The sequence below is a fragment of the Cnephaeus nilssonii genome (genome assembly GCF_951640355.1).
Source record: "Cnephaeus nilssonii genome assembly, chromosome: 9".
Classification (NCBI taxonomy): domain Eukaryota; kingdom Metazoa; phylum Chordata; class Mammalia; order Chiroptera; family Vespertilionidae; genus Cnephaeus; species Cnephaeus nilssonii.
In genome coordinates this window covers 81,768,658-81,781,025 of record NC_137080.1, presented here as the reverse complement: position 1 = coordinate 81,781,025, position 12,368 = coordinate 81,768,658, and the positions used below count along the sequence as shown (strand labels likewise).

The window sequence follows — 12,368 nt, the reverse complement described above, 5'->3', positions numbered from 1 at the left end:
AGGCCCATTCTTGCACAGATCTTCATGCATCAGGCCTCTAGTATATATATAAAAACTAATATGCAAAGTTTCCCCTCTGGTGTTCGTTTGCTCGCTATGAGTGTGCTGACCACTAGTGGGCGGCGCGGAAGATGGCGGGTGACCCGCAGCGGTGGTGGGGTGGTGCTGAGGGAGCAAGGGAAGGAGGAGGTGGGGAGGCGGGGAACCTGATCAGCCCTGATTGCTGGCCAGGCCTAGGGACCCTACGCATGCATGAATTTTGTGCACTGGGCCTCTAGTATAGATATAAAGGCACACAGTTATATTTATAAAATGTATTTACATGTATACTAATTTATTTATATATTAACATAATAAATATGCGTACTTTTTATACTCACATATATATAAAAATATATATTATGTTATATACGCACCTTGATATTCGTCAGTTTTGGTTGTACAGTATCTGAACCCTGTATTTCAACAGACATTTGTCTACCATCACAGAGCAGAAAAATGCCAGATTTTTGCTATCTTGCCTCCCTTGAAGCTAAGACATTGCCATGAAAATAAGACTTTGGTAATCAGTCTACCAACCCAGACTTTGAACCAAGACTTAGTGATGTAAAGAAATGGAGGCTGAGAAAATGTTCCCTGGTAGCCTTTGCAGGAGGAAGTTTCTGGGGCCCCAATGTCATTCAGCATACATTGCCAATGGCCACATGGGCTTGGCTTTGGTGGCAGTGTTGTGCTTGCCACACCCTGTCTGCAGCCTGACTTAGGGCATTATTTCAGGCCATACACCTTCCATGCCAGGTTGCCCAGCCCTCCTGAAGTCTGTGAACTACCTAACGAGCATTTAATACATTGGGTTTTTAGCTAAATCAGCTATAATAAGGTTCTGCTGCTGCCTCTTTAAGCCTCGCATAGAAATTACAGAAAGAATAACCAGAGTGAACAATGCGGAGAAACAGAAGTGACAAAGTCCAGCTATTGGGAAAGTGAATGGAGCCACAAGAGGGGGAGGGGCTTGACGCCAGTGGAGGTCAGAGAGGATAGGTGAGCAAGAGAAGAAGCATCTACCCAGATTTTCTGCTGTGATTGATCAATGTGCAGTGGACTCTTTAATCTGAAACATGTAAATGGGTCAAATGGAAGTCTGAAAGCCACGAACCAGCCAGTTCTCGCAGTGATGGAAAGTAGGAAGGACAGTGTGGCATATGCTTGTCAAAAGGAGAAGAGGTGAATTTCAGTGGGGCTAAAAGCCAAGATATTTTCTCCTCTTGGTGTAGTCTCTCTAAATATGTTAAATCAGGTTATTTAGAAATAGGCTCACATTCTTTTCTGGATACAATGCCACAAAAGTGCCACTGATAGTAATGACCTCAGAGAATTCTGTGAGAACACAGTGAGGGCACACCTGCCTACAACACCCTAACCAGCTCTTCCTCCAGAAATCTGCTGTCTAAATCCTAATCATCTTGAAATCCCTGCCAATCAGGCCTGATATGACTATTTAATGCTACCACCTGCCCCACTCCTGGCACTCTTGACCCTCCCTACCTTACTCGGTTTTCCTTTTTTACATAATCATTTCATATTTTTGGAGTTTACTTATGCATCATGCTTATCATTAATTGTCTGTCTCCCCTACCAGAATGTGAGCACCAAAAGTGAAGTAATCTTTGGCCTTTTTGTATATACCAAACTCCTGAAACTGTCCCTGACAAATAATAGAGGAACAATAAACATTTGTTGGAAGAATGAGTGAATGTGGCTGGGGTGAAATAAAAAAGGAAAAGGATGGCAGAGAGACTGTGGAGATGACAAACGCCTTCTTTTGTTTTTATTCTGAGAGATGTTGCTAAGCACTAAGATCTGACAGATGAAGGGGAAAGAACCAGCGGAGGAGGAGAGGTTGGACATACCAAGGGAATGATGATGAATGGAACACAGTGTCAGAGGTCATTGGAAGGGTTGGGATCCACACGTCTAGGTGGCCTTGCCCAGAAGAAGTCATGGGTGTACAATAAGTAAAGATGATTCTACACATAAACCATCAGTCAGACCTCTTTTATAATGTTCATTACGCTTGCTATTATTTTGTTTGGGTAAATTATATTGTCCTGACAGTCACAACATATTGTTTTGGAAAACAGTTTGGTTTAGACATGGTAATATTTGTAAACCAAAAATGAGTTACACACTTTAGAAAATATTTTTTCTAACCTATAAGTTTACTTACATGCAAAGTCTCATAAAAGTTCCAAAATTAACTCACATTTAGTGTTATAAATGTAACAGAAAACAGAAAGAAAATGAAGAATGCTTTAGAGAGTAGGCAATTGCCTACCTTAGTTAGACTGGGATTCTGCACCAACGGTGGGTTAGACACCAAGGCCATTAATCAGGCTCAGGCACATGAACACTACTCCAGGAATATTTTCTGAGTATGCACTGTGTATAACTAGAGCTGTAGTTTAGAAAGCAATTTGAAATGGAACTAAGCTGGAAATTGGATCTAAGCATCTTACTTCAAACATGCTGAGTAAAATTTGGCAAGGAGATTTATTCATTTGTATCATCATCTCTATAGTCAGACAACCTTTGGTTCAAATCATGGTTCTATCATTTACTAGCTGTGTGGTCTTGAGTAAATGACCTAATTTGTACTTTATTTCCCTCTTTTTTAAAATGGTAGTAAATAATATCACTTAGAAGGGATGATTCCAGGATTGAGTAGGTAAGAAAAGCACTTAGAAGAGGGCTTAGTACTTAGTAAGTGCTCTGTGAGTATTAGCTATTCTCATTGCCGTTATTTCTACCCCCTAGGGTAATCCTAATTATCCTAATTAATAAAAGAGTAAAATGCAAATTGACTGTCACTCCAAGACACAAGATGGCCACCCCCATGTGGTCAAAGATGGCTGCCCCCATGTGGACACAAGATGGACACCACAAGATGGTCTGCAGGGGAGGGCAGTTAGGAGTGACCAGGCTAGCAGGGGAATGCAGTTGGGGGAGACCAGGCCAGAGAGGGAGGGCAGTTGGGGGGCACCCAGGCCTGCAGGGGAGGGCATCTGGGGGGGCAGCCTGCAGGAGAGGGCAATTGGGGGGGAACCAGGCCTGCAGTGGAGGGAAGTTGGCGGGGGGGGGGGGGGTACCAGGCCTGCAGTGGAGGACAGTTGGGAGAGACCCAGGCCTGCAGGGGAGGGCAGTTGGGGGGGACCAGGCCTGCAGGGGAGGGCAGTTGTGGGCAATCAGGCCAGCAGGGAGGGCAGTTAGGGGTGACCAGGCCGGCAGAGGAGGGCAGTTGGGGGAGACCAGGCCAGCAGGGGAGGGCTGTTGGGGGAGACCAGGCCTGCAGCGGAGGGCAGTTGTGGGGGACCAGGCCTGCAGGAGAGGGCAGTTGTGGGGGGGCAGGCCTGCAGGGGAGGGCAGATAGGGGTGACAGGCCAGCAGGGGAGGGCAGTTAAGGGGGACCAGGCTGGCAGGGGAGGGCAGTTAGGGGCAATCGGGCCAGCTGGGGAGCAGTTAGGCGTTGATCAGGCTGGCAGGGGAGTGGTTAGGGGGTGATCAGGCTGGCAGGCAGAAGCAGTTAGGAGCAATCAGGCAGAGGCAGGCGAGCGGTTGGGAGCGAACAATCCTGGATTGTGAGAGGGATGTCCAACTGCCCCATTAGGCCCGATCCCGGAGGGGTCCCAGATTGGAGAGGGTGCAGGCTGGGCTGAGGGACATGCCCAACCCCCCGTGCACGCATTTTGTGCATCGGGCCTCTAGTATTAGATATAAGTAGTCTCATGCTGTATTTTTGCTGCACTTCAGCCCCTTTACAAGATAATCAGTTTATATGAAAGTAATTTGCTTATTGCTATAAACATTCGAGAAAACTTTATTATTTCAAAAAACAACAATGAATATTTGAAAAAAGAAAACTCGAAGTCATGATAGTTACTAATTTCATGATATGGGAAGATTACAAAATTCCATACAACTAATATAATTATATCAGTTTGGTTATAGTTAGGACTTATAAGACAGGCACTGTGCCATGTATTTTATATTTGCTACTAGGGGCCCAATGCATGAATTCATGCACCTTGAAAGGATCTGTGGGCCGCGAGGCTGGGGTGGGTACAGGGGCAGGTCTCAGCCCATCCTCCATGCCCCAGCGTGGCCCCTCCGGCTGCAGCCCCCAGTCCCCTGTCTGCCGGCATCCCTGCTCACACCACCGCCGCCGCTCCCATGTGCTGATGGCAGTGCAGGCCCCACTTGCACCTGCTGATGGCGTGGAGCAATTGGGGCTGGCATCAGCAGCGGGTGCAAGTGGGACAAGCATTGTCATGGGGTGTGAGCAGTGGCTGCTGCCCCAATCACCCCTCAGGAGCAGGGGGAGGTGGAGAAGCCCTGAGAGGCGATCGGGGCCGGCAGCCACCGCTCACACCCACTGATGGTGCCAAGTGATCAGGGCTGGCACCAGGCGCCAGCAGTGGGTGTGAGCGATGGCTCCAGCGCCAGCAGCAGATGTGAGCGGGGTCGGTGCTGGCAGCAGGTGCCAGTGCCTGGTGGGACCGCAGCATGCAGGAGCAAAGAATTTTCAGTAACTACCAGAGGCTCACCCTGATGACAGTGACAAGCGCCCCACCTTGGTCTGGTGCCCCTGCTCACCTGCTCCACCATCCCACCACAGCCGATGCCCACCATGTTCCACACTCTGCCGCCTGCTGCTGACGCTCGCCATGTTCCGCACGCGCCCCCAATGGTCAGCGCATGTCATAGCGACCCGTTATTCGGTTGTTCCACCGTTCGGTCTATTTGCCTTTTAGGGTTTTATACATATAGACTAGTAGCCCGTTTGCACGATGATTCGTGCAATAGACCTTCATTCACCTGGCTGCCTGCACCAGTTTTCTGCCGGCACCAGGGACCCAGGCCTTGGCTGTGGCCACCGCCTTCTGCCTTTTTCAGGGTGGGGGCTTGGCCCCGGGCGGTGGCCTTGGGCTCCGCGGCACCCAACATCCGTGCTAAAGATCGCAGGAGCCGACCCCCAGTGGTTTCCTGCAATCCGTGCAGGCTGCCCGCTGGTGCCCAAGGCCGGGAAAGCCTCCGCCCCAGGCTTTCCTGGCCTTGGGCTCGCCGCACCCAGCGTCCCTGCTACCGATAGCAGGAGCCGACCCCCAGTGGTTTCCTACGATCGGTGCAGGCTCCCCGCTGGTGCCCAAGGCCCGGAAAGCCTCGGGCGGCTTTCCCGGCCTTGGGCTAGGCCGCACCCAGCGTCCCTGCTACGGATCCTAGGAGCCGATCCCCTGGTTTTCCTGGCCTTGGGCTCACCGCACCCAGCGTCCCTGCTACTGATCGCAGGAGCCGACCCCCAGTGGTTTCCTGCGATAGGTGCAGGCTCCCCTCTGGTGCCCAAGGCCGGGAAAGCGCTGCCACACCCCAATGTCCCTGCAACGGTTTCCTGGTGGGCGTGGTTGATGGGCGTGGCTTGGTTGGTGGGCGTGGCGAAGGTGCGGTCAATTTGCATATTTGTCTATTATAAGGTAAGATAGTCTCCTAATAATTCCATGAGTTGGGCATTCTTATTCTGCCATTATTCAAAAGAGAAAACAGGTTTCAAAAATTTGGTAACTTAAATAAGGCTGGGTTTAAACCCAGGAAATCTGATCTCAGTTCTTACACTGTGTTTCTGAGGTTATGACAAGCTATTGAAATAATATGTTGTAATTTATAAATTCAAAGTTAAAACTAAATGACTAATTTCCAGGAATTATACCCCAAAACTCTGTATCAAAGTAAAATATTCTTTATCAGCTTCTCCATGACATGATAATGTAGGTTACACTGACGATCAAAGGATAAAATAAAAATGTTAGGCAAGAAAATGCTTTACAGAATTCAAAACTCTGAGAAATGCTAGTATTCATTACCACTCATATGGATTCTTGGGTTTGAAACTAGTCAACGTCCCATATTACTGATTAGATATTGGCTAAGACTAGGGTTCTGCTAACTCAAAAATTCAGTGCAGAAATTTGTCAAAAACTTCTTTACATAAAACACTCATGTCCTCTGAACTGTTTTTTTTAAACAATTTTTAAAATATATTTTATTGATTTTTTACAGAGAGGAAGAGAGAGGGATAGAGAGTTAGAAACATCGATGAGAAACATCGATCAGCTGCCTCCTGCACACTCCCTACTGGGGATGTGCCCGCAACCAAGGTACATGCCCTTGACTGGAATTGAACCTGGGACCCTTCAGTCCGCAGGCCAAGGCTCTGTCCACTGAGCCAAACCGGTTAGGGCCTCTGAACTGTTTAATGGGATAGGAGACAGAGCTGCAAATGAAGGCTAGACCAAGACACTCATCCTTATATTTGTTCATTAAATTCATTCAGAAAATATTTGTTAAGTGATTTTTTGGTTCTAGGCAGTTAGAGATACTATAGAGAGCACAACAGACATTGTTGCTGTTGTTGGAGAGATTATGTTCTGGTGAAGGCGGTGGAGGATAAATAAATAAATACAATAAATAAATAATCATGCGTATGAAGGAAATAAGGAGCAAGATGAGCCAGAGAAGCACTGGGGCAGAGCTAGGGAACATGTCTTTAGATAGGGTAAGTCTACAAGTCCTGTCTGAGGAAATGACATTCAAGCTGAATGATGAGCAAGAACAAGGGAAAGGTTCCAGGCACAGAAAACCTACAGAATTCACCAGCAGGTACACATCTCCAAAGAAACAATAGAAATATTCCTTTTTCTCTGCTAACATCTGCTAGATACTCCCCAACCTGTTTTCACATGACAGAAAAGCAATTCATGAGCTTCCTTGAGAGAGCACCTTGCACCACACCTCATTCCCCTTCGCAGCCCTGGCATTTCTCACAGTGCCAAGTCAATGAAGGGATGAGTGAAGGCTTAATCCATCTGGAAGGTTTCCTAAAAGAAATCTTAAAATGTATGGTTCAGGGTTATGTCAGCTAAAAAAGGACTTCGAAAACTCCCTCTTTAGAACCAATGAGAAATATGGTAAAAATGGTCAGGATCACTTTTTCAGAACTCTGAAAATTAACCACGGGCTTACAGCAATTCAGGGAGTGCAAATCCAAGCAAACTGGCTGAATCTTGGTAAAAACAGCAAGCTTAATGACATTTTAGCTTGCCCTATTGTCATCCCCCTCTCTCAAGCTCCCCAGTATCCTTGAATATCAATATTTGCATTCATATTGCAATCAGTTTCCCTGAAGCCACCAGAGAAGGGAGAATAGGATTGGAACTACTCAGAAGCTCCGTTCCTAGAAAATTATCATTACGTGACCTGTGTGGCAGTCCCTGGGAAAATCCCACTTGCAAGACTGTCTTGATCTGTCCTGACTTGGGATGTTGGCTGAAAACTTTTAAAGATAGTTGTTTAACTTGGCAGTTACCTAAAGCAATAGATAACGGTTGGGACAAACAACAAGTAAACCCAAAATATTCAAATAAAAAGCTAGGAAATGAGATGTCCTATGGGCTTTGAAGAGTTCCAGTACATTCCTGGAAATACTAAAGGCCATGAACTAGTGTAGGACTGAACAAATGCCCAGGGCTTTACTCGTGCTCTGAAAAGCCCTGAAAAGTCCCAATGTTTCAACAAGGGCTGACTTTGAGGTTCTGTGCAAGCAGGAAGTAAAAGCTAAGGCAGAATTGTCAATTGCCTGGCCATGTGTTGAAGTAGGCCTCAACATGCACACAGAGTCCCTTGGCAAAGAATGGGAGACTTGTTGGTTCCTAGGGTAAAAATACTCTGCCAAGTATCGGTTGACCACTAAGCTAACAAAGCAGAGACATAAGTGCCACACATGATAAGGAATACAAACTAAGTCACTAAACAAACAACAATAAGCAGCAATAACAATAAACCTGAGAAGAGAATCTGATTTCCAGAGTTGCCACATTATGTTATTAAAAATATCCAGTTTTCAGCAAAAAATTATAAGACATGCAAAAGGAAATATGAAATAAGACATGAAAAAAAAAATACTGACCATACACAGAAAAAAAAGCAATTAATATAAACTATCCCTGAAGAAAGTCATACATTGGGCTTACTAAAAAAGACTTTAGATGTTTTAAATATATCCAAAGAACTGAAAAAATAAAGTCAAAGAACTAAGTAGAGAATATCAATAAAGAGATAGAAATTATAAATAATAAAGATTAGAATAGAAATAAATGAAGTATAAACTAGAATATCAAAAGAAAAAATAAAATCAAACAAAATAGACAAAACCAAAAGTTAGTTCTTTGTAAACAATACTGGCAACTCTTTAGCTACATTGACCAATGGGGAGGGAGAAAAAAAGAAAAAGAACACATTACCAAAATGAAAAGGAGAGATGTTTTCCTAGTGACCTAACAGAAAGAAAAAGGATTATGGGGAATACTATGAATAATTGTATGCCAACAAGTTAAAAATGTAGATTAAATGGGCAAATTCCTAAAAAGTTACAAAACTAAACTCAATAAGAAATGGATAATGTGAATATGCTTATAAGTGGAGATATCTAATTTTTTTAAAACCCTCTCACAAAGAAAATCCCTGGACTAGTTTACTTCACTGGTGAATTCTACCATATGGTTTATGAAGAATTAACATCAATCCTTTAAAAATTCTACCAAAAGATAAATAAATAAATAAAATAGAATAGGGAACATTTCTGAAGATGTTCTATAAAGCTAGAAGTATTCTATTAAAACCACCCCAAAACATTGCAAGAAAACTATAGACTAATATCCCTTATTAATGTTAATGTAAAATTCCTCAACAGAATACTAACAAACCAAATCCAGCGATATATGAAAATTATATGTCTTATATGGATTATACACTGTGATTAAGTAGGATTTATCCCAGCAATACAAGGTGGTTCAACACCTGAAAATCAATTAAAGTAAAACATCCTACCTAATAAAAAGGTAATATGCAAATTGACCGTACCATCAACACACCCACAAGCCACGCCCACCAGCCAATCAGAGCAAGTATGCAAATTAACCCAACCAAGATGGCTACAGCCACAGAGAGCAAGGTTTCCCAGGTAACAGAGCAAGCCAAGCTTTCCATGAGCCGTTGCAGGCCTAAGCCTCCACTCAAGCTACAAAGTTTCAATTATAGAAGGTAAACAAATTCAAACAGAAATGGCGGCAGAACGGAGCTTGAGAGAGCAGGCCAGGGTTGCCGGTGGCAACAGGGGAAGCAAAGCTTTCCGCACACCCTGGCCGGGCCCAGGTCTCCGCTTAAGGCTACAAAGTTTCAATTATAGAAAGTGAATTAACTGCAACAAAAATGGCTGCCGGCCGCGGAGGGAGCAGCAGGCTTGGCTCTGCTCCAGGCTACAAAGTTTCAATTGTAGAAGGAAAATAAATTCCAGATACCAGGGCCTCCACTTGGTTTGCCAGGGGGCATGGCTGGCCTGCAAACCACCACAGGCTCCTCGCTCAGGCTGCCCCACACCCAAGGGAACCCCCACCTGATCCGGGACACCCTTCAGGGCAAACCAGCTGGCCCCCACCCGTGCACCAGGCCTCTATCCTATCTAATAAAAGAGTAATATGCAGATTGACCATCACTCCAAAACACAATATGTTTGCCCCCATGTGGTCAAAGATCCTGCCCCCATGTGGACACAAGATGGCAACTACAAGATGGAGAGGGCAGTTGGGAGGCACCGGGCCTGCAAGGGAGGGCAGTTGAGAGGGACCAGGCCTGCAAGGGAGGGCAGTTGACAGGGACCAGGCTTGCAAGGGAGGGCAGTTGGAGGTGATCAACCCTGCAGGAGAGGGCAGTTAGGGGTGACCAGGCCGGCAGAGGAGGGAAGTTGGGGGCAAACAGGCTGGCAGGGGAGCAGTTAAGCATCAACCAGGCTGGCAGCGGAGTGATTAGGGGGTGATCAGGCTGGCAGGCAGAAGTGGTTAGAGGCAATCAGGAAGGCAGGAAGGCAAGCAGTTGGGAGCCAGCAGTCCTGGATTGTGAGAGGGATCCCAGATTGGAAAGGGTACAGGCTGAGCTGAGGGACAACCCCCCTCCGTGCACGAATTTCGTGCACCGGGCTTCTAGTAACAATATAAAACATTATGTTAAGTGAAAGAAGCCAGACACAAAAGACCAAGTATTAAACAGTGGTAGCCTTTACCCTTAAACTTGTTTTATAAGAAAGTTAGGAAAAGTATCTGTGATGGGCTCTAGGGCTGAGTTTTGAGGCCAGAGAGATGCAGAATTGGAAATTCACTGAGGACATCTCCAAGAAGGAAACAGTGATCTTGTGGTAGAAAAGAGCATACAAATGGGAAAACTGCCATACTGAGTCAGATCCTTGTTCCATGCACTCTAAAGTTCTTTCTTTGACAGTATCCTTTGTACGGGTACACGGATATCTTCCTTGATAGCAACCATCAAAGACCTGTAGTCTCCTCTTACAACATCTAAATTCCTGAGCTACTACTACGGCTTATGCATGCATTGATCTGAAATACAGAGGCATGGCAAGAAATGATGGATATATTTTTTTATAAATTGTTTTCAATTCTACAATAGTCTCATAAACTGGAAGCATTGACATAAGTATAGCTGGTACTACATTTGAAGGAGCAATTTTCTGTCAAAGGAAAACAATAGGTTCTAAAAATAAACAGAACATGGAGAAGAGAAAAAGATTTCTCTTTCTCCATTAGCACTGTGTTCAATAATTCAAGCTTCAAGCATTGTAGACATTTAGATTAATGTAATATTTAATTGTTGTGGCTTGGGGTCAGATAGGTTTCCCACATTATTCCCACCATTCCCATCTGTACCTTTTTATTTCCTAAAGACCAAGAATTTGGAAAGTCCTAAATCAGGACAAAGCTCTAGTGAGGAAATGGTACCGGAGAATTTGTGACAATCAAGGACACATTCCCTCTTATCGTCTGTAGACACACAGGCATGCACATACATTTCCATTAGCTTTGTAGATGAAAGCTCCATAAAGGCAGCCTTCTCTTCAATTTTCCACAGTATCTCCAAATCTACCTTGTGAGCACTGTTGGTCCTCTGTGAGTGTAATGCTCACCATTTCTAAGATGAGATCCAGCACCTGCTGATTCACACTCAAGGCTCAGAACTGTAGGGCTCAGATACTCACATTGGTCAGGCCAATTTGCTTTTTGGTTAAACTCAGCAAGAAGTAGTCAAAATTAAATTAAAAATTCCAAATAAAACACTTTTAGCAATCATGAAGGGGAGAAGGATAAGTGTTAATTGTCATGATCCTTTTTGTCCTACTATTATATTGTTTTCTTCCCCCAAACCAAATCATTTGTTACTCTTTTCATATTAGAATACATAATTTGACATACTAAGTTTTTTTTTAAATCTACTCCAAAACAAGTTAAATTATACTGAATAAACAAGTAGCTTAGCCCTCTCTGTTGCAGATTATTTCTGCTTTTTAAAACAAATGACAAGAAAAGAATGGAGTCTGAACCAAAAAAGAAAGGGAGCAATACCTCTCTCTGGTTTTAACCCTGAAATCTCTAACAACTGTAACTTTTAAATGAATTCCTTTAGTGGTAGAATGTTATCTGATTTCCCTACCCCATTAGTACTGTTATGTAATATATGCACTATGCATCATATTACTTTTATGAAACAAGGAAAATCCTGAATTCCAAAACTATGGACTTGCAGCTCAATTGAAGTAAGGGGCCAAAGACCAGAAGAAAAAGCCCTGCACATCATATATTTAAGTTTACATAGGGAAGTTGGGCAAATCACCATCTCCCTAGCATTTAAGTCATCATTTGGAAAATAAGGGAGTTAGGCAAGCTGACCTCTAAAATCCTTGATAGTAATTAAATTCTAGGATTTTACCTGATCCATGTAAGTCCTAAAACACATAAATTATGTTCAGTTTTGGACTAGATGGAATTTCTATGAAATTACGGGCAGTTGACTTTGCTCGTGATGTGTAATGAGCACACATTATTTGATGTCTCTTCACTTATGTAATTTAATTCAGTTTTAGTACCTGCGGCGCCAAACACAGATGATATGCCTTCCATAATGGCCTTGTGAATACTGGGTTGAGAGAGGATAAATCCAAGTGTCCAAAACGCAATCTTAAAAAGAAAAACATATATCAAAAATTACAACCTTCTTTGAAAGTAAACAAATGCAGACTTAGTATTAGGCTCAAACGTATGTAATACTTTCAATAATAAAGATTAAAAAAAATAATAAATAAATAAATAAAAGAAGCAAGGAGATTGTTTAAATTAAACTTAAAAGCATGTTAGTAAAGAGCATCTTTGAAACAACTAAGTTTTATGAACAAAAGAGACAGTATTTCTCTCTAAGAGGTC

The 12,368-nt window shown here is 43.9% G+C and overlaps 1 protein-coding gene across 3 annotated transcripts in view; it reads right to left on the bottom strand.

Moving 5' to 3' along the window:
- The window catches only part of CYP39A1 (cytochrome P450 family 39 subfamily A member 1), an 89,674-nt gene that overhangs the window by 49,502 nt on the left and 27,804 nt on the right, over nucleotides 1–12,368 (bottom strand). For all 3 annotated transcript variants that reach the window (XM_079780983.1, XM_079780981.1, XM_079780982.1), the window contains exon 7: nucleotides 12,035–12,125. In XM_079780983.1, the coding sequence (XP_079637109.1) occupies nucleotides 12,035–12,125 (91 nt within the window). The remainder of the gene's footprint in view (nucleotides 1–12,034; nucleotides 12,126–12,368) is intronic.